This window comes from Monodon monoceros, unplaced genomic scaffold (assembly GCF_005190385.1).
Source record: "Monodon monoceros isolate NGI ecotype Baffin Bay Population unplaced genomic scaffold, NGI_Narwhal_1 Super_Scaffold_11, whole genome shotgun sequence".
Classification (NCBI taxonomy): domain Eukaryota; kingdom Metazoa; phylum Chordata; class Mammalia; order Artiodactyla; family Monodontidae; genus Monodon; species Monodon monoceros.
Genome location: NW_021703767.1, coordinates 15,745,221 through 15,767,767, shown reverse-complemented (window position 1 = coordinate 15,767,767; position 22,547 = coordinate 15,745,221). Strand labels below are relative to the sequence as shown.

General features: G+C 41.0%; 2 protein-coding genes across 7 annotated transcripts in view; one reads left to right on the top strand and one right to left on the bottom strand.

Moving 5' to 3' along the window:
* Positions 1-4,610: 4,610 nt before the first annotated feature.
* RWDD2B (RWD domain containing 2B) lies at positions 4,611-15,939 on the bottom strand. Of its 2 annotated transcripts, none has more exons than XM_029215057.1 (6): positions 15,818-15,939; positions 11,344-11,518; positions 6,267-6,493; positions 6,077-6,144; positions 5,589-5,951; positions 4,611-5,015 (listed from the first exon to the last, which is right to left on the bottom strand). In XM_029215057.1, the coding sequence occupies exons 3-6, from the start codon at positions 6,471-6,473 to the stop codon at positions 4,769-4,771; spliced, it is 885 nt and encodes a 294-aa protein (XP_029070890.1). In that variant the 5' UTR covers positions 6,474-6,493; positions 11,344-11,518; positions 15,818-15,939; the 3' UTR covers positions 4,611-4,768. The 2 variants fall into 2 exon arrangements, with proteins under 2 accessions (XP_029070890.1, XP_029070892.1); XM_029215059.1 differs by having other exon boundaries at positions 6,270-6,493.
* A 132-nt stretch (positions 15,940-16,071) lies between these two features.
* Positions 16,072-22,547, top strand: part of USP16 (ubiquitin specific peptidase 16) — a 30,634-nt gene continuing 24,158 nt past the window's right edge. For 2 of the 5 annotated variants that reach the window (XM_029214549.1, XM_029214545.1), the window contains exon 1: positions 19,266-19,391. In XM_029214549.1, coding sequence (XP_029070382.1) covers positions 19,373-19,391 — 19 coding nt within the window. In that variant the 5' untranslated portion in view covers positions 19,266-19,372. Of the gene's footprint in view, positions 16,247-19,231; positions 19,392-22,547 lie in introns of those variants that run through there. The other 3 variants (XM_029214551.1, XM_029214547.1, XM_029214548.1) reach the window with 3 other exon arrangements.

Sequence of the window (22,547 nt, the reverse complement as noted above, 5' to 3'; positions counted from 1 at the left end):
ACTAAAAGTCAACTGAAAATAACATAAACCAATGTAGATTTTTCAATCTATTAAACTGGCAAAATAATAATCAGTGTTGGTAAAAATCTAGGGCAAAGTAAATTTTAGAGGTCTTGCAATGTTCATTTCTCAACCTTTCACAAGTGCAATTGGCAAGACAAATCCAGAGTTTAAGACTGAATTTCCACTTCTAGAAATCTAACTTGAAGGGATAATAATGGACGCTCAGAGCAGCTTTGTTTTTGAAACTAAACTAAACCAAACCAAACCAAACCAAAAATGTTACGATCTCACGACCAAAACAGTGAACTGCTGAAATCAATTACGGTACACTCAGACAACCGAATACAAGACAGTCTTGAAAATATTTAATATAATGGAAATGTTTACAACCTATTGTTTAATTAAAGGTAGATACAAAGCAGCATGTACAGTATGACTTGTTTAAAAAAGGAAGACGACATATACATATATGCAAAAGTAATATACTAAAAAATAAAACATAAAACGAAAATTTTTCTTCTTAGGCAGGAGATTATGAGTGAGTTTTACATCCAGTTATTTGTACATTTTCTACAATGGTCATCTTTTCTAGTAAAAATATATTGCTTACACTTATTTACATATATTTTGGGGGTGGGGAAAAGCAAGAGAACAAGTTTACAAAATCCAAAATGCCAAACACCCTGGGGGGGGGGGAAATTAAGCCTCCATACTGTATGAGCAAAATGCCTATATTCAATCATCCAAAGCAAATTATTATTTAGGAACTATTCGAAAATAGATAATTTGAAAATATTTTAAGAACAAAAGTGATGGTGTATCAAAAATTACTTTTTCCAAGAATGTATGTATATGTATAACTGAATCACTTTGCTGTAAACACAACATTGAAAATCAACTATACTTCAAAAAATAAATTTTTAAAAAAGAACTCAGGTAAAATAAGAACTTTAGGCCAATGAACTTAAGAATTTTCTTTATGAAAAAAATCACTTTTTCCTATCATTTGCATTTTGGGTTAAACTTAGTGTTATTTAAAGAATCATAAATTAGAACCTCAAACTATCTCAGAAAGACAATAGTGTTGAGAACACATGTCATTTAAACTTCTCTGAAACTACTTAAATTTCTTTCAAAAAATATATCCGTTTAAAACCAAATATATATTTTTTAATATTAAAAAAATTAATCCTCCATTTCAGTAATTCCCTGGTTAAAATCGGGGGACACCCTGAACCTCGAAGGTGCCACTCAGGTCCCAGAGAGCATCATTCCTCCAATCATCCCAGCTGTTAGCAACATCCGGGAAATCCCAAGAGAGTAAAAGATAAGTATTAAAAAACAACAACAACAACAACAACCCAACAAAAACCGTATCTCAGCGCCAGGGCTGCAACTGGCACGGTTGCAGGAACCCCGTCCGAAAGACAAGCGCAGTACTCAAGCCAGGGTCTGAATCCTTTCACCAGACCCGAATCCAGCTGTCCCAGCTGCGCTTACGCTACCTGCGCTCACCACATCTTCGACCCTCACGGGCTGGTGCTTCTGGGGCGCGCCGACGAAGGCGGGGCGCATGCGTGAAGAGTCCTAGGGCCCCTCCCAGGTGTTCTGTAGCTGCACGTGCGGCGGTCCTGCACGGGGGAGGTGCGGAGTTGTAGGAGAAGGCCGTGGTGTCCGTTAAGGCCCAGCGCTCTTGGGAGCCGCTCGGGACCCCGGTTTCCGTAAGTAGCCAGGCACCTGCCTTTCATTATGAGCCGGAACCCTCCCTCGCCAGGCCCTGTTCCTCGAAGTGGTCCGCAAAGGTCATTAAGGCCTCCATCCTTCCTCGACGCGGTGGGATCAGATTGCCAGATTGTGCTTAAGTGGAAGCACATGCTCCTTGTACCCCCGTTTGCAGAATTTTTGTGGGCCCAGTTTGTACTATGTAGTTGTAATAATTGTTTTGGGGGGCAGCGGACTGGCAAGTTATGTATGTGCACCTGCCTTTATATGCCTTTAACTCTTGGCTGCCTTGTAGCTTTAATGGAATTTCACGAATGATACGTTATGTTGGGTTTCCCTGATACACAGCTAAAACCAAAACCAAAAACAAAACGGTGTCACAGTTATTTTTATACAAGTGCCGAAAGTAATCATCCATTGTGCACCGCAGCAGATGCGGTATTTTTGTTGTTTTAATGCAGTTTATCAAATTAATGTGCAGATGGTAGGACTGGCTTTGACTTTGTTACTCCAAACTGAACACTTGGGCTTGTGGGATTAATTTTAGAATGTTTAAATTTTGTTTTGTTTTACTCGACTCAATAATACTATTGTTTGTACAGGAATTACTTTTACAAATAAAAATGGACATGTAGCCAATGTTTCCTGCCTCCACTCCTGCTTTCTATAGATCTTTTAATTTTTAAACATGATTTGATTTGGGACTAAGTTTCTTTTAAAGGTTTGTCATTATTTCTTTATAGATGATTCCAGTTCAAGATATTTTTCAGATTAATACATAGACAAACTGTCACTGTGGAATAAAGATACATACTGAACAATTTTACATTTAAGGATGTCTATATATGAAGTACATAATCATTGGTAAAAGTCTAAGAAAGCTATGTTGCCTCTAACATTTAACTATAGTTTCTTACAGCTTTTATTGTGTCTCTTACATTATATAATGTAGGCAGGACCATCTAATTTGCTGTTTTCTATTACTTCCATCCACTCTCCAAAAAAATTTATTAATCATGAGGTTGGAAAATCTGTACTTCTCTTGGTCACTGTGTTAACAGTCCAATGTCTAAATTTGACAGGTCTGTCTGGGAAGAAAACTTATAATGCTACATTATTGTAGTCTGTTTTTATATTATACTTGAGATCTATATATTTACACATAACAATGTGTTTTTAATTAAAATAATGTATAAAGACTAAAAAAATTATAGCAATTTAGTCCTACTGAAAGTAACATGTGCATCATTTGGCCCCTTTGGTGGCCTCTAGGGATGTCAGTCTCATGCTCTGTGGGGTATTTCAGCCAAATCTGGAAGTGGCTGGAGGGAGTCAGAAACTAAACGTCCAGCTGGTCCAGCTGGCTGTGTGGTGGCAGCGGAGGAAGAACTAGTATTTCCAGGGCAACTGACAGGGCACTGGGGAGGTGGGCAGCATGGAGGGAATCTGAGGAGGCACGGTGAGATGTGCAGCCAATATAGGCACTGTGCTATGAATACCACTCGGATTCTTATTTGTGTTTATATTTAAGATCTATCCACATTGCCTTGTTAGTTCCACTTTATTACTTTTGATTTTTACTTGGTATGTAGCATAATGTATTTACTAATTCACTTAGTGATGGGCATGGTACATTGCCTCCAACTTTTTACTAAGATAAACAATGCATTATGTCCCCCACGCCTACTCCTCTATCCAAGTCTGACTTCTCAAGGAATACCCAACACACAGTACCAAGCTGAGTGCTAGCAATTAGTAAATATTTAATAAACACTTTGGAAACTGATTTATGGAGGGCCTCAAAATCCAGAGAGTGTGTTTATTTGACTCTAAGTCAATTTGCTGAAAATAAATATACAGAAAGCTACTTCCAGAGAGAAAAATTTGTCAAAATCCAATTTTCCAAAAACAAATGCTCTAAATTACCAGTTTGATGAATAGTTGAGGCCTATTAAAAAGTCTGAGCTCTGCTCGTGCTTCAAAGCCTTCTGTGAGGTGAGCCAAGGAGCAGAGGCAGAGCATGAGTATACAAAAATAGAGATGAACTGAAAACTCCGTTTAAGAAAAATTTCACTAATCTTTGTATCAAGTGCCTGGGGCAGATGCAAAACTAATGCTTTGAAAAAAATCTATTTGGCAAACTCGCTTTTAACTGCTAGTAACAGACACAGAAATATAAATAAAACTGGTTTTATTTCATAATAAGCTGTCTAGAGATAGGCAGCGGCTAGTGTCCGATCAGTAGTTTAACAGCTTAAGGACTGGCATCTCTGTGGCTCTTTTGGCCCATCCTTCCCTCGTGGTTGAAAGGACTACTGCAGCTCCAGCCATCACTTTGGTATTTCGGACAGAAAGAGAGGGAAGAGGTGCCCTAGCTGCATCTATCATTTTAATCAGGGAAGCAAAAGTTTTCCCAAAGGTTCCCTGGCCACCCCACCAGCTGCAAGAGAGCCTGGAGAGAGTGAGCATTAAGCTTTCCCAGGTTCTTAGTGGAGGCAGATAAAGGGGAAGGGGATTGGGAATAAGTGGCAAGTTAACACCAACTCTATTGTCCTCAAATATAATTAACTTCTCTTTCAAAATAGGTAGTTTATATGTCAAGACATGTCTATCAACACTTTTAAGATTATAATTTAAAACTCAGTTCTGGGCTTCCCTGGTGGTGCAGTGGTTGAGAGTACGCCTGCCGATGCAGGGGACACGGGCTCGTGCCCTGGTCCAGGAAGACCCCACATGCCGCGGAGTGGCTGGGCCCGTGAGCCATGGCCACTGAGCCTGCGCGTCCGGAGCCTGTGCTCCGCAACAGGAGAGGCCACAACAGTGAGAAGCCCGCGTACCGCAAAACAAACAAACAAACAAAAAAAACCAAACTCAGTTCTGCATTCAATCATGAATATTTTTAACAGATGCATTTCAGCTATACTACTTTTCCTCTTTTTCTCCCCCTTAACATTTTAGAATGGGACTAAAGGGAAATTACTTAATCTTTCAAGAAAGAGTCGGGGAGAAAGTCAAAAGACCAACAGTAGCAAAACACTTTCAACTACTCTTCTGCTCCTTGTCCTTCCACACCAAAGAGCATCTGGAAAACATCCCCACATCCTTTGGCATTTAAAAACTGATACAGTTGACCAAAGTCCATGTGGTTTCCTCTGGCTCCATTAACACTGAATACTTTTTCTTCAAAAACTGAAAATTTTCTTTGTCTTTCCATTTCCTCATTTGTACCATCAAAAGCAATGTCTTCTCGATGGCGAATTAAAATTCTCTTCCAGTTTAATTTTCTGAGTCTGAAAGAAATTTTCAGAGTAGAAATTTTGAAAATGTGTTGTGTATTCTAAGGCACTGAAAATAGAAGTTATGAAACAGATTTCTCAGTGCCTTTTCCTAGAAGTAAAGAAATCTACTTTTATCTCACATGGATTTTATTTTAATCAAATATGATTCTGGTTATAATCCCACCCCCAAACTCACTTATTGCCATTATCACTGCCTTGTATTAGCATTTTAGAAATGTGGAAATTGCTGAATCTCGACCTCCCAAAGGGACTTCTCAGAAATGAGAAGATTAGAAACCCCCTTGTTTCACAGGGTTCACACAATTTACAGCATCACTAAGATGAGGGGAGAATCAGATCCATAGACATGGAGGGGACAGTAGACACCATTTTGGGCCGGGGCTCGATTTAACATCTATCTACAGAACATCTTCTTTGTGCCCTGTATCAGGTGAAGGGAGTGATGCTGATCATATGTGAGTGCTGTTTTAGACTGAGTCCCCATACATACTGATTTCCACATCTCTAGTATCGTGTTTAGTACTAAAATTATTGACAAGGCATACAAAAGTTGTGAAAGCCAACCTTGACCAGAATTCTTCACAGGCACTTTGTGGGCCTTCCACACAAACAACACCAGGTTTCCCAGGCATGCTAAACCCAGATAGGGAAAGCTCCTTTGCCCACTCTAGAATGTTCTTTCTTTTGCATTTGTTGTAGATGTGATGGCTGTAGATCCAGAGTCTTGTGAGAATGAGGTCAACTGGCTGGACTGTACTTCCTGGAACAGGGGAAGGTGTGTTGTCTTTGCTGACATAGTCAGAAGCGTGTTCTCTAACCCACTCTGTGGCATTCAATATACAGACATCTCCAAGACAATTCTTTTGTAGGTATGTGGTCAGATCTGTATTCAGCTGAGCCTGCTGGGATCTACTTAATAATACTGATCTGATGGAAAAGATACGGGATTAAAAAATTAAATCAATTTTCTTGGAACAGAAAACAAACTTGAGAATTGCTTTTATTCTCAGATTAGTTTTGACCTCTAGAATTGGCCAGTTTCTGTAACATACCTGACAGTAATTTCAGGCAGAACTGCAGGGTATTTAAAGGGAAGAACACAGGCCAGAGAAAACATCACCTGATAAAAAAAAAAAAAAAAGAGAGAGAGAGAGAAAAAAAAATGCCGTAAGGGCTGTTTTAAGTTGAGACATGTTTCAAAAGTAAACATGAAACATGCTTCCAAAAGTAAAACTGAATTACCACTGCTTCCTCAGATATGTCCAGGTTCATAGTGATAGTAAAGTAAACTTTTGAAGATCGTCCTTCCATTGTCCTCTTTTCAATACAATCTTTTAGTTCTGCTAAAGCCAGCTGGTCATTCACTATGAGCTCATTCACACCTGGGAACATACTGGCTAGCAGGTCTAACTCAGAGAGCTGGGCCTCTGCCTGTTCAATCTCAATCATTTTTGGATATCTGTAGGGTTCTAGGAAGATAGGATAATAGAGACATTTACAAGTATTATACAATCTTGGGAGAACTCAATATGGGTACTTACTGAATATGGAAACTTATTGAAAATTTGATTTCTTCATAAAATATGAAAGTTAATCAGAATACCTTCTGGCTATTCTACTTTCAGATGTAATATGCTAAGGACCCAAAGAACAGGACAATCCAATGAGAGCCATAAAACTCTAATAATAAGCAGGCACCAAATTCTTCTGTTTCTAGATAGTTGATGTGGCATCTTGAGCTGCCACAATGAGCAATTACATTGAAGTAAACTAATTATGTAGTCAAACGCCATATCAATGATATAACAAGGATAGAGGCTCTGACTGGTTACCTTGGAAAATTAGAATGAAAAGAATAAGTAAGAGAGTTAGTTATGTGGACGGTTAATTTTTCCTTCTTAACTTAATATTCGTTAGTTTTTTTAAAAAGTAGAAGAATGTGAAAAAGGGAGAATAAAGGCTAATTATCCCACAGCTCAAGTAACCCATGTTAACATTACAAAAAAAAAGTACAAGATTATAAAATTCAAATGGCAGAGAAAGGTTATAAAATGAAGATACAGTTTGCTGCTGGTGACTGCTTCCCCTATCTGTCCAAGTCCCCGATCCAAGGCAGAGTTTTAGGTGTTTCAGAAACAGAAAACATTTTAGGCATTATACATATATAGAAAACACATGTTGGTATAATGTGTAAATAAATGTAGAGAATTAAATATATAATTAAAATGTATCTACAGGGATCATATATACACATCTTTTTTCCTTACTTCCTATCCCTCTTCCCCCCAAATATATTTTGCAGATCTATTCACTGTCAGCACATATTGTTTTATCTCATTCTTTCTAGTGGTTGACTGTCATACTGAATCATGTAGATATGTCATAATTTATTGCGTCTGTTATCTACTGATGGGCACTTGGGTTGCTTCCAGATTTTTTCTATTATGAATACTTCTATAATGGTAGTTTATATATATATATATGTGCATGTTGAACTGTGAATACTGTATATTCAAGAATCAGTCTGTAGAGGTGGCTGGTTGGTACAGCATTTAAAAATTTTGGTAGATATTGCCAAGTTGCCTTCCAGAAAGTTGCTACATGGAAGTTTAAAATTTTTACACAGTCCCCTCCTTTAAAAAAAATTCTTAATACATAGTCTTTTTATGGTGTTTTGTGTCTGTGTGTGCCATTCATGAGTTTTTATTTTTAAGGAGGCAAACTCACCAGCCTTTTCTTTTACAGATTCTGGACTTTGAATCTTTGTTAGAAAAGTCTTCCCCACTCCAAGGTTATAAAGGTTACCAATCTGCTAATCAAAATATGATTTAAAAAATTTTTTTAGAATTTGATAAATTGATTTTAATTTCATTTGCAAGACAAAGTGTGGGGCTTTCTAATAAAACACGAAGGCTGAGCACATGTATTTATTTCTCTTTCTCTATTTTTCCCCCATTTAAACTAGAGTAAAGGAACAGATTCTTAAAGACAAAGGGAGAGGAAATAATAGATAAAAGCTGTCAACAAAATTCTGGAAGATGGAAAGGGGTGAATGAATTATAACTGACAGATTTCAGCTTTCTTCCCTCTGTTAACTTCTTGGTCAGGTGGGGAAGGGAGCTGTAGAACTTCAGAAAGGCTCAGTACTGTCAACACCAGCTACCTTGGAAAGCAGCAGTGTGTATGCAGTAGAAAACATGAATTTGTTGAAAGTCTTGGGTCTAGACTTTAGTTCAGCATCTCTTAATATTGGCACTATTGACATTTTGGATGAGATAACTCTGTGTGTATGTGGGCGGCAATCTCTATCTTTTAATTATAGTATTTAGACATTTACATTTAATGCAATATTAATATGTTATGTCTTAAGTCAACCATTTTGTTTTCTATTTCTTTGGCGTTTTTTTCCTGCCTTTTTGAAAATATTTTGCAATTCCATTTTGGTTAATCTATAATGTTTTTGCCTGTATTTCTTTTTATAGCTTTTTTAGTGGTTACTCTAAATTATATATATATAATATTATATATATATAATTACACACATATGTATATACAAATTATAACAGTCTACTGGTATCATATTTTACCAGTGTCAGTAAAATACAGAAACCTTATGTCACTTTTACTTTTACCTTCCTCCGTTAATAATATAGTGATCTTAGGGAGGGAGGGAGATGCAAGAGGGAGGAGATATGGGAACATATGTATATGTATGACTGATTCACTTTGTTATAAAGCAGAAACTAACACACCATTGTAAAGCAATTATACCCCAATAAAGATGTTAAAAAAATAATAATATAGTGATCTTAAATTTTTCTTCTACATATATTTAGAACAACAGTGTAATAATTGTAAAGCAATTATACCCCAATAAAGATGTTAAAAAATAATAATATAGTGATCTTAAATTTTTCTTCTACATATATTTAGAACAACAGTGTAATAATTTTTGATTCAGCCATCAAATATGATGTAGAAAACTCAAGGAAAATCCATTTTATTCATTTATATTTTTGCTCAGTCATGATATTTCCTCCATAATTCCTTTATTTTTCTTTTCTGTTTAGAAAACTTACTTTAGCCATTCTTTTAGGGTAAGTCTTACAAATTCTCTTAGTTTTCCTTTATCATAGAATGTCTTGATTTCTCCTTCATTCCTGAAGCATATTTTCACTGGATATAAGTATTCTGGGATGATAGTTCTTTACTTTCAGTATTTGAACAGTATTATGCCTCTTCCTTCTGGTCTCCATAGTTTCTGATGAAAAATGCTCTGTTATTTGAATTGTTTACCCTTATAGCTAAGGTTCATTTTGCTCTTGCTGCTTTCAAGATATCTTTCTTTTAGTTTTTGGAACTTTGACTATGATGTGTCTTGATGTGGATTTCTTTGGGTTCATCTTGCTTGACATTAATCTGGTCTCTTGAGTCTGTTTATACCTTTTGACAAATTTGGGGAATTTTCAGCCATTATTTCTTCAAGTACATTTTCAGTTCTGTCCTCTTTCTCCTCTCCTGGGATGACATGAATGTCAGATCTTTTGTTATAGTCTCACATGTCCCTAAAACTCTATTTATTTTTGGTCTATTTTCTCTCTGTTATTCAGATTGGGTAATTTTTGTTGTAACTTCCAGTTTGCTGATTCTTTCCTTTGCTCCTTTCCTTCTGGTGTTGATTCTATCTACTGTGTTTTTAATTCTGGTTGTTATATTTTTCATTTCTAACATTTCTTTTTAGTTCTTCTTTCTATCTTCTGTTTCTCTACTGAGACTCTATTTTTTTCATTTGCTTCAAGTGTGTTTGTAATTGCCTGTTGAAAATTTTTATGATAGGGGTTTTAAAATCTTTGTCAGATAATTCTCCCATCTCTGTCATTCTAGTATTGGCATCTATTGATTTTCTTTTTTCATTTAGTTTGAGATTGTCATTGTCCTTGGTATGATGAGCGATTTTGATTGAAACTTGGACATTTGGGGTATTAAGAGACTCTGGATATTATTTAAATCTTCCAATTTAGCATGCTTTACCTGATAATGCTTCAGGAGGGGAAGAGGTGGGTGCTGCTTCATTACTACCAAGTGTGATAGAAATCCAGGTTCCCTACTCAGCTTTTATTGACATCTAAGGTAAGTAGGGGAGTGGAGAGAGTTCTTCATTACTGCTGGGTGAGGATGGGAGTTCTAGTGCCACTGTAGGCCTCTAAGGATACCCCCCTGGTTGGGAGTGATAGGAGTGCCTCATTATTGCTCCCCAGGTGGCCTCCACTAACACCAGGGTTAGGGGTGGCTTTGTTAATGGTAGGTGGTGTTGAGAGCTCTGACTTTCCACTAGACCTCTCTGACAACACCCCAGAAGGGGATAAAAGAGGGTCCCTTGTTATTGCTGCATCACGCAGACATACAAACTCTTCATGTGGTCTGACATGGACCTGACATGGGGCTGACACTGACACTGTAGTGCAGTCCTTGTTACTGCCTAGCAGGGAGGAAAGTCCTGGGTCCCAACTCAGACATTTTTGGCACCTTTCTGACAAGGGGTGGGCATTAGGTGCTTATTACAGCTCAGTGAAGATGGAATCTGGGCTCCCTTTGCTGGTGTTAGTAGGGGAGAGGTCACAGTGTTTTTGTGGGATTTGCCTGGTATACAGTATTTATTATTTAGATGTTTTCTGTCTTGCTAGACTGTACTTTTCTTGATACCTTATTAGATAGAGAAGGTTTTTGTTAGGGCTTAAATTTTTCTTTTTTTTTTTCCGGTTGGTACCCTTGGATTTCTGGATACCAATCCAAAGATGACAGAGAGACACAAAGTGAGCAAATGCTGTTGGAAAAATGGCACCAATAGATGTGCTCAACGGTTGCCACAAACCTTCAATTTGTAAAAATCACAGTATCTGCAAAGTGCAATAAAATGAGGTATGCCTGTATATTCAAACAGTAGAATACTATGAGATAATTTTAAAAATGGATGTTAACATTGATGTTCATTTTATATGGTTACCTAAAATAGTAGATTGTAGAGCAATATACATAATCTTAATCAATAAATAATGATATTACTATTCATTCTTATACCATCACACATACTTGAAAAAAAATCACAAAGAGAATTCACCAAACTATTAACAGTTGGCTAAATGTGGGTAGAGGGAAGAAGAGAAGGATTTTCACTTTTCAGTTTGTGTGCTTCTATATTGTTTGACGTTTTATGATTAGCATGTAGTACTTCTAAATTCACCAGAAAAAAAATAAGGTTACTCTTCCGAATGGAAAAGAAGAGCTCAATCCCACTGTTGCACAGGCAAACATGGCTTACCTTCTCAATGAGAATTTACTCCGTGAAATCAAACACCATTATTTCAGCTACTGGTGTCTTCATGGAATTCCTTTTAATCTTTGGTAAAGGTTTATCAAGCAGCTACTATATGTAGAGCTTCATCCTTCACTCCTTCTTGGAACTTTCTATTTGGTTCAAAGATCAGGACTTATATCTAATAAAATATAGAACAATGAAGGTAAAAAGGCCAAGTGCTTAATGACCAGTATAGGTATTATCACGAGGATTAAGATAAGAGCATAATCAATGAAATAGGTCATCAGGAAAGATTTGAGGAAGGCAGCAAGATATGAGTTGAGCCTTGAAGGAAGGGTAAGACTTAGACAAGGGAGGAGGAGGCATAGTGGGGAGAGAAAACAGGTGTGCCAGGCAGGAAAGCACAAGAAAAACAGCATAGGCCTGAACCTGTCCCTTCTTCACAAGCCCAACTACCAAGGTCTAATTCAGGGACACATCATTTGGAATATTTCTTCTTGTGCTGGTTACTTTCTTATTATCCTCTAAATCCATTGTTGGCCCTTCTTTTCCCTGCCCTGGACTCTGGACAGCTGACCTCTATAGCCTATAGCACCCAAGTCTTCTGCCTTCCTTGTGGTTGGGTTCAGCCAATGTTCCGGCAGGAAGTGGGAGGATGGGAGGAGAAAGAGGCTAGGGTATTTCCTCACTACTCCTTCCTTGCTTTGGTGGTATTCTGACAATGGCTGTGACCCTCTATGACCAAGCTTCTGCAGGCAGCCCTTCTTTAGCTCCAGCAGAACTTTCAGCCAAGGGATAGTCATAGTTCCTTTAAACGTGGCCACACCTCTGTAAATAGCCCCTTTATGAAACAGCCTATTCAAAGTTTCAAAATTGAGTGTGCATCTATTTCCTTCCAGAACCATGACTCCTCTTACCTGGCCTCTGCCTCTAATCTCTCCATCAACCATCAATTCACACTCCATATTGTCATTATACTGATTGTATGCAGTGTCTGATAGAAATATACTGAAACAAGCAAGAGGGCGCCAACTATCTATTAGGGAAAAGTTCACATAATCGGTGATTGGGCAACAGTGTTGTGGTCTGGGAGAATGGGGTGGAGGTGTGCTAGGTTCCCGGCGGGTGGGGGGAAAGGCATACTGGCTAACGACCCTGACAGCTACCCAATAGAGTTGAGACAGGCTGGGACCTGGGACTTTTTGCTGCAGTGCCTGCACGCGGACAAATGTCTCCTCGAGCAAAAAAATACAAAGAAACTATAAGGGACTAAAAATTCGACTACATGCAGGCGCAACTGGGGCAAATTATGAACAACATACAAAAAGACCAAAAAGCCACACAGCACCACCAAGGGGGTGGGCAGACCACCCCAACCCCTGGACCCACCCCTATCCTCACCCCATATAAGGAAACGGCTCCCCCTGCCCCCGGAGTGAGCAAGGGAACTTGTTACTTGTTTTCACTCCCTCCTGCTGCAGCAGGAGTTCCAATAAAGCCCTGCCTGAATTTCTTGTCTGGCCTCTTATCAATTTCTATTGATTAAGGAAGCCAAGAACCCTGGTCAGTAACAGAGTGAATTTATACCAGTTCACCATCTGGCTGTTAGTTTCAAAGACACAGTATCACAAAATGCCAGCGTATTGAGAGCGGATCCACTTCCCAAAGGGTGTCTTGCATGATCCATTATAAGCCCTCTAAGAACATGTCTATTAATTCAAGTCTTCTTTATTTCATCCAATATAGTTGGGTCATTTCTTTAACATCAGAAAATGGTACTTGGCCAACAATTTAGCTAGTTCACTCTATGGTACTTTTAAAGAGCAAAAAAAGTTCTTCCACTTAAAAAGAAATGCAAACTACTCAGAGGTGTCAGGTCAGTAGCTGCAATGGGTCCTGTCAAAAACAACACCAAAGATTATGGGAATGATTAATGTGGTGGGGTGTTGACTTCATTAGGATTAACTGGACACGAATCAGGAAAATATGAAAATAATGTCTTGTATACTATAGGCAGTCTCCACAGATCAGAGTATAAACCAATGCCAACACCACCTAATCATTCCCAATCCCAGTGGTTTTCAACTCATGTCCTTAAAACGCCTTACCAGGGTGTCAATGCCATGCTGGGGAAAAAAAATACATAAAGCATTGTGTTCTTAAATAAGTTCTTGAAATGCTGAATGACACAAAGCTCAATAGGTTTCTCTAGGGTGACCATGGGTCATCTTCTTGTCCTGACTGGTTTAGTATTTATCCTAGACAAAAGTGACCCCATTTGTACAATAAACTCTTTTTTTTTTTTTTTTTTTGGCCACACCTCGCTACATGTGGAACTTCCCCAACCTGGGACTGAACCCGTGCCTCCTGCATTGGAAGCATGGAGTCTTAACCACTGGATCACCAGAGAAGTCTAGGACAATAAATTATACGGCACACTTTTTGTGTGTGATTTCTCAGAGTCTTTATTGTTAGATGCCAATATGCACCATGAATTTCTAACAAGAGGGTTTAGTATGCATAGTATCCCAAACCTATCTGACCCCCAAACATTTTTTCCAGACCTAATGATATTTGCTCTTCTCTACACAGTTAGAACTGCACATGCCTCCCTCCTTTAAATATGTTTGCTTTACTCTCTAGAGACTTTGTATATATATATATATATTTGTGTGTGTGTGTGTGTGTGTGTGGTACACGGGCCTCTCACTGTTGTGGCCTCTCCCGTTGCGAAGCACAGGCTCCGGACGCGCAGGCTCAGTGGCCATGGCTCACGGGCCCAGTTGCTCCGCGGAATCCTCCCAGACCACGGCTCGAACCCGTGTCCCCTGCATTAACAGACAGATTCTCAACCACTGCGCCACCAGGGAAGCCCCAACAAATGTTTCCTGAGCACCTATTGTGTGTCAAGCACTAAGACTATAACAATGGATAAACGTAACAAAAAAAACTCCGCTCTCAGAGATTTAATCTAGTGGGAGAAGACCATAACAACAAAACCCACACATATATGTATGTCCAGTGAATAACGGTTATGAAGAAGATAAAGAAGATAAGGCTCAAGTTGCAGGGTAGGTGGTTGAATTTTACACGGGGTGGTCAGGGACAGCCTCTCTGCTAAGGTGACTGCAGGGAAGAGACCTGAAGGCACTGAAGAAGAAAGCCATGTGTTTAGCTGGGCAAAAAGTTTTCCATGCAAAAGGAACAGCATGCCCAAAGTCCATCAAAGAGGATGGTGCTACACCAGGCGGCTGGGGCCGAATGAGCCAGGGGCAGGGTTTTATAAGGACACAAGGTTAGAAAGGAAATATGGGGCAGTTCATGTTGGAACTCATAGGGATGGCTAGGATTTGGGATTTTATCCTGACTGATATGGAAGGCCACTGGAGGGGTTTGACTTACTTATGAAGAGGCCCGCACTCACTGCTGGCAAGAGGGTAGGGGAACAAGGATGGAAGCAGGGTGACCAGGTAGGCACTACAATGATAGGAGGAGAGATGATGGTGGCTTGGATTAAGGTATGGCGATGGAGGTGGTAAGCAACTGTTCATGTTCTGGACATAGATTTCGTATAGAACCAATAGGATTATTGATGAATTATATGCGATATGTAAGAATAACTCCAAGGCTTTAAGAAACTGGAACAATGGATCTGCCATTTACTTAGACGGGGAAGATGATGGAAATCTGAAGTTTGGTTTTAGACATACTAGGTAATGAAGTGCCGATCAGGACACCTGTTAAGCAGAGATGTCCAGCAGGCAGTTAGATGTACAATTATGAGATCCGGCTGAAGATATAATTTGGGGAGTAATCGACATTTATTTAAAGGCACGTTTGTTTACTCAGTCAGGGAGTGAGTGAATTTGGGAGGAGGCCTCATTGAGTTTGGAGGTCTGGAAGATGAAATGGAACCAGCAAAGTTTGGGACTAATAGACCTACGGGTAGACAGCTACGGGAGTGATGTCACAATAAGTGATTTGTCAAATTATTTTCGTAGATAAGATTTCAGTCCCAGAAACACCCTTATGAGAAGTTTCTGACTCGAGGTTTTAATGAATGTTGTAAGAACGCAGAATGAACCTTGAGTTTCCTGAGCGGAATCCTTTTCACCCCCCCCCCCAGGTTTTTGTTTTTTTTTTTTAAGGGAGGAGCGCGTCTCGCTGCCCGAGTCCTAACCGTCTCATAAAGTTGCCAGGGCCACTACCGAAGCGTGATACGCAGGCACCCTCGCCCCTAACGACTGACCAGGCCGGGGGCGGGGGTGCGGGGAAGGGCGAGGGTAGCGGGGTGGCGCGGGGAGGGTAAAGGGGTGGGCGGGGCCATGAAACCCTGAAGCCAGCTCTAACCAATGAGCGGTGAGAAGGTCGTGGGAAGGGGGTGCCAGCAGGTAGCCAATTTCCCGGGACGTGGAAGGGGCCGCTGCAGCGAGGGACCCCCTCCAATCCCGCTGAGCACCAGTGGACAGGGACTCACCTCGAGCCATGGACCCCTTCGGTGCTGTAACCCCGAGTGTCCTGGCTGTACGGACAGCTCAATTCTCATCCAGAGGGAGCCTCAAAATTCTAGGGCTAGGCAACCGGAAGTCTACGAACCGCTCTGGCCCGGCAGCCTGGGAGACCGAGACCGAGTCATCCGGGGCTGGCGCATGCGCACTCGTAGGCCCGCTCTTCCCGGAAGCCCGAGCAGAGACCAGTGGGATTCCTGGGCCCAGCTTCCTTTTTCTCGGTCGCGGAGTGTTTGTTCTCCCGGATTGGCGTTTCCCAGCTGCTGCCACTGTTAGTGAGAAGCATAGCCGGCAAGTTTCCTGAGTCAGGAAATGGTCCTTTAAAATAACGCTCTTCAAATTTGAACTTGCAGCGGAATCTTTCGGGGATCTTGGTATATAATGCAGCTCGGGATTCGGTAGGTAGTGGTGGGGTCCCACTTTCTGCATTCCTAAGGTCTTCCCAAGCAGTAACGATCCTCTTGGTCCCTGAAGGACGCTGAGTAGCAAGGCAATAGGAACAGTTGAGCGTGGATGCTGGCCTTGGCGACCTTAGGAAGGACCCTGTGCATGCACAGAAACTTGTCCCGGCTAATAAAAGGACAGTTTGAACGCGACTCCAACACGAGAGTAATTAAAAATGTTTTTCTTCACGAACTAAATATACACAATGCACTTTTTCCTTTATGTTACATATTCATTGTAGAAATCTCATAAATGAGGTTTGTAAACTGATATCCATTGATGTCAGGTACTACTGAAACTGCTAGGTGGCGTTTTCTTTTTTTTGGGGGGGGGCGCTCCCAGGAGCTCTGCTCCTTTATGTCTCAGGGCAGAAAGAATTCAGCCAGAGGCAAAGTGATGGATAAGAAGTGACTTATTAGAATAGGACGCTTGTGAGGCATACAGGCGGGCAGGCGAGTGTTGTGCTGCCCCGAGTACTTCGTGGGTTACATTTTTATAATCAAAGGAAAAGTGGGGAGGGGGAAAAGACCACCTTCTTCCTCATTCTTGAGTAGATGTCATGTTTCCATCATCAGCTCCTCCTCCAGGTTGGGCAGGGGAGTTTTTCTTGTCCTTACATGGTCAAGCCGGGACTGTCATGGCACTATGGAAAAATTATTTTAGGTCTCAGTACAATGAGGGTCTTTCACTTTGAAGTGTCACCTTTCCATAAATTATTGTTTTTTATGTGTACAGAGAGCATGTCCTAGGAGTCATTAACTTACTGAGCTCACTGGGCAGGATGTGAGTCTCATGCTACCATTGTTTTATTGTTTTGAGGCATGCCTCATACTTCTGTTGTATGGTTTTGTGGTTAGGCAAACCTGCATTCTTGAGCGAACATTAACTTACTGTGGTCTCCCAAAGCCCCCTAAAGTTCCCTCTTTATCTACAATCCCCTAATGGGATTTCTGAGCTATTTGATTATCCTACTCTATCCCTATCAGTTTTTTCTTTTGAAGTAAAAATGAAATGAACATCTTAAATGTATATTTGCTGAGTTTTGACAAACGCAAACACCTTTGTAACTCAAATCCTATTGAGATATAGAACATTACCAGCACCCCAGAAAGTTCCTAAATGCTCCTTCCCAGTCAGTCCCCACCCAACCCAAGAGGCAACCACTACTCTGATTTTTTCTCCCACCACAATTAGTTTTGTCTGTTCCAAAACTTCATATGGATGGAATTATACAGTAGGTACATTTGTGTAAGGCTTCTTTCAGTATAAAGATTCATCCATGTTTTTGTGTGTATCAGTAATTTCTTTTTTTTGCTTAGTTGTATTCCACTGTGACTATACCACAGTGACTGCCGTAGCCCACTGTGACTATACCACAGTTCTTCCATTCCTCTTTTGATGGAGATGTGGGCTGTTTGCAGTTTTTAAACTGTTATGAATAAGGCTGCTATGAACATTCTTGTACAAGCATTTCTCATGACTATATTTCTTCAGTAAGTATTTATTAAGCACTGTGTTCCAAACACTTCCAGGTATTAGAGATACAGCTATGAACAAGACAAAGATGTCCCATTTCTCAAAGAGCTTATATCTCCTTGTTTCTGTGTATCTATGGAGGCAAGGGGATAGGCTGGGGGAGGAGGTAAATGTAGGTAACTATGAAAGAAAAATACCAGATAGTGATAATTGCTGGGTAGAGAAGTAAATAAGGTGATGTGAGTGATCGGGTAGCTATGTTTCCTAGATTGCGCAGCCAATTTCTTTGTGAGGAAGTGACTTTTAAAGTGTGAACAAAATTAGAATAAGATCAAAAGGGAACAGCATTCTAGGAAGAGGAAGCAGGTGGTACAATGGCCCTAAGCCTGTTTTAGGATAGAAAAAAAAAAAAAAAAAAGCCTATGTGCTGAATGAAGAAAACTTAAATTATATCAGCAGTAAAGAGCAAGAGAGCCAGTTTCCCCCAAAATTTAACCATCGTTACTCTGGCCGATTGGACAGATTAGGATGCCACTTTCTTTTTATTTATTTTTTTTGGCTGTGTTGGGTCTTCTTGCTGCGCACAGGCTTTCTCTAGTTGCAACGAGCAGGGGCTACTTTTCGTTTCAGTGCGTGGGCTTCTCATTGCGGTGGCTTCTCTTGTTGTGGAGCCCGGGCTCTAGGTACGCGGGCTTCAGTAGTTGTGGTTCACAGGTTCTAGAGCGCAGGCTCAGTAGTTGTGGCTCATGGGCTTAGTTGCTCCGCGGCATGTGGGATCCTCCCAGACCAGGGATCGAACCCGTGTCCCCTGTATTGGCAGGCGGATTCTTAGCCACTGCGCCACCAGGGAAGTACCTAGGATGCCACTTTAACCTAGTTTTATCAGATTACTAATAAGGATGAATATTTCTTCATATCATGCTCTTTTATTGTGAATTACCTGTTTATATCCCTTGCCTGCTTTTCTATTGCCACCTGCATCTTTTTTTCCTAGCAATTATTTTGTCTTCTGCATAAGACTATATAGTCCAGGGCGATGAGGCCTATGTTTATTTCACTTTACAGAGGGCTTGGCACTTACCTATTTCTAACGAGTAAACAGTAAATATTTGTAAATTTTACCCTGTGTCGGCAAGGTTAGTTCAAGACTATTTACATATTCAACTTTAGAAGTCGACTGGACAGAATTAGGGAAAAAAGCGTGAACTTTAAATGTCCCCTCTTAGCCAGCCTTCAGATGCGATGTGTTTGAGTAAGGTATCTATCCAGGAGACTCCAAATGTCTGACCACCACCACCTGGTACCCATACTTTAGAAGTATTTCAATAACCCCAGAGTCACACGCGAGCGGGAAATACTCATTGACAGCCAAGCTTCCAGGGGCTGCCGCGTTCAGACTTCCGGTGTGAGCCCCGCGCAGGCGCTGATTAACTGTCGTCAGTGCCGCCGGACCCTGGGGCCAAAGCCACTTCCCATAATGCTGCGTAGCGGAAGTTGTTGCTTTCTAGGGGTCACGCTGGCTTCCGCTTTGTCGCTCTCAATTCGTCACCCGGAGGAAGACGGAGCAGGCTGCCCAGCCCGAGGGCCCATTAAGGGATGCAGTTATGGGCGCTGTCGCCGTGGGTGAGTTCTGCTCCCACTGCCTCGCAGTCACCGCTCGCACGACTTCCTGCGCGCCGGGAGTCCGAATTTCCTGCCCGACTTCGTTCTCCTCTTGAAGGCCCTCGTTCTTAAGCACGTTCCCTGGCCTCGGCCCGGTACCGCGTTCTCATTGGCCTCATGTCCTGTCCGTTCCAGGAGCTGACCAATGAGTTGTTGGTGCTGGCGCCCTCCTCGACCCGGTGGACCCCGAGGTTCCCCAGTGGGTGTGGAGCAGTTGGAAGGGAAAGGGAGATGTGGCGAGCGCTGCGCGGCTAGGGGCACCTTATGGGTTGGGGCTGAGTTGGCTGCCGCGTCCGTGTGTTGGTTAGTAGGATAGGCAGCATCTGTCACCTAACCAATTCAGTGCTCCCAGGGTAGGATAAATGTACGCAAAACTTGAAAGCCGTGTTCTAGTCTTGCAAAGTTTTCCAGACGCTTGCATTTTTAATGGAACCGAGGGAAGACTGGGAGGGCGGAGAGGGAAGGGAACTGGATAATATCAGAGCCGGCAAAACCAGCTCTGATTTAAATTTTGTGTGGAGTCCTGCAAAAAGTAACGCTCATCTGAAGACTCGTCTGAAAAATTGTATAGATTTATTGATGTATTATAGCTGATGGTACTCACAGTACTCTCTTCTCACGACTCATTAGATGCCCTTTATAGTTGTCAAAAATTTATTGGAGGGGCTTCCTTGGTGGCGCAGTGGTTAAGAATCCGCCTGCCAATGCCGGGGACGTGGGTTCGAGCCCTGGTCCGGGAAGATCCCACATGCCGCGGAGCAGCTAAGCCGGTGCACCACAGCTACTGAGCCTGCGCTCTAGAGCCTGCGCTCTAGAGCCTGCGCTCTAGAGCCCGCGAGCCACAACTACTGAGGCCACGTGCCATAACTACTGAAGCCTGCGCGCCTAGAGCCCGTGCTCCGCAACAGGAGAAGCCACTGCAGTGAGAAGCCCGCGCACCACACGGAACGTAGTCCCCGCTCGCCGCAACTAGAGAGAGCCCGCACACAGCAACGAATACCCAACACAGCCAAAAAATAAAAATAAATAAAATAAATTAAAAATAATTTATTGGAGCTTTTCCACATCATTGAAGCAACCCCCTTACTGTCCTCTGCCTGCAGCAATTACAGTTCGTCTTTCAAGTTTTACTTTGGAGTCTGGGCTACTGCAGTCCTCAAACCAGATTTGCTAGTGCTGTCTTCACTACTGCAGATTTCTTCATTCTTTACCTTTCTCTTTTTCACTGGAACTTGTGTGCTTCATTCTTATGTACCTACCTTTGCACCTTATAATCATTCTTAATTCCTCAGGTACTATTATCTTTTTCTATTTCAATGCAAGAAGTATTTCTTGACCTACTATGTACTAACACTATGCTAAATGCTATAGGCGATTCAGAAGTAACACTGAAAACCATTTCTTGCTTCTAGAACTTTAGATTCCAGATAGGGAAATAACACATGTCCAGGTTAAAGATTTAAGAAGCAGCCCACTTATGTATCTGATTAGGGTACAAGATGAATAGTGCACACTAGCTGGGGAAGTAGAATTGAGTGGTTCATTTAGAGTAGAATGGTTGCCTAAGGCTCCATTGAAGTGGAAGTCTTGGAGAAATTGGGAAGATTTGGATAGATGGAGAAAACTATCTGGAGATCAAAGGCTTAGAGGTAGGGGCAGGGTGTTTTGGAGTGAAGGATACGGAAGAGACTGTCTTGATTCTGTGTTGGAACCAAAATATCGGCGTTTTAGTTCCATCTCTGCCACCCTGTGATCTTTCATCGTTTTGCTTGAGTTTCCTTCTTTAGCGAAATGCTCCATTTAAAGGGTTTTGTGAAAATCAAATGAGATAATACGAAAAGGCTTTGAAGATCAGAAGCACTATATGATCAAACATTAGTGGTTCTTTGTTGAGAAGTAATGAGAATAAGGATTACCACAGCGGTGCGAACAATTTATAAGGGACCATGAGTGCACAGCATAGGAGGGTGGGTTGAAAAACTGATAAATACTTTGAATCAACAGGATGATATGATGGGGCTTCCCTGGTGGCGAAGTGGTTGAGAGTCCACCTGCCGATGCAGGGGACACGGGTTCATGCCCCGGTCTGGGAAGATCCCACATGCCGCGGAGCGGTTAGGCCCGTGAGCCATGGCCACTGAGCCTGCGCGTCCGGAGCCTGTGCTCCGCAACAGGAGAGGCCACAACAGTGAGAGGCTCGCGTACCCCGCAAAAAAAAAAAAAAGGGTGATATGAGGAAAATGGCATTATTGGAAGATATGTCTGGTACTGGAATGCAGCACAGATTAGAGGGAGTTGGATTGGAGGCAAGAACTTGGATGCTGTTTTTTTTCCCCTAAAATCTGCAATTCTAGATAAGAGAAATTATGTTAAATATTATCTTGGGGTGAGAAAATTACATAAAATATACGCTCATTTTATATATACCCATACAGTTGTGTTCTTTTGTTAGTAGTTAATTTATTTTGTAAACATGAAACTTTGTTACGTTTTATATTATCTTTGAAAAGGTTAACAGTTATTTAATTTGCCACTCATTCTTCATACAAACCTTTTGGAATTACCTTTAGTTACCCTAACCCATTAAGAGCTAAAGGAGGAATACTTCTAATACTCTAAGCCAGAGCACGATGACAGCTAAGTATCAATTAATTGGCAAGTGTTTTAAAAACGTATGTCCCAGGTCCTACTTTCCATTTATGCAATCAGAATTTTAATAAGCATCCCAGGTAAAATAATTATTTTAGTCATTTAAGTGATTTTGACACTAAGTTATTCTAATGTATGTAAAATATACTTTTCAAAACCGCTATTAGGTAGACCTGTATGTACTTTCAGTATTTTTCATGTTTTCTAATTTTTAATTGTTGACTAAGGAGGTGATTTGATATGAACTAGATTTATCATAGTAGTCCAAACTGATTTTGTCAAGAATATAATGTAAATGGTTGAGAATGCAGATGTAATCGATTTTCAGCTAACATCCATAGGAAATCCTGGTGTGGAAAAATGCAGAACCGTGTGTCGCTTTTTATATTTGGCTTTGAATTATTTTGTGAATTTTCTAACTCCCTCTAGGAGATTGTTTTCAGAATTATTTTTAATTTTCTTTGAGAA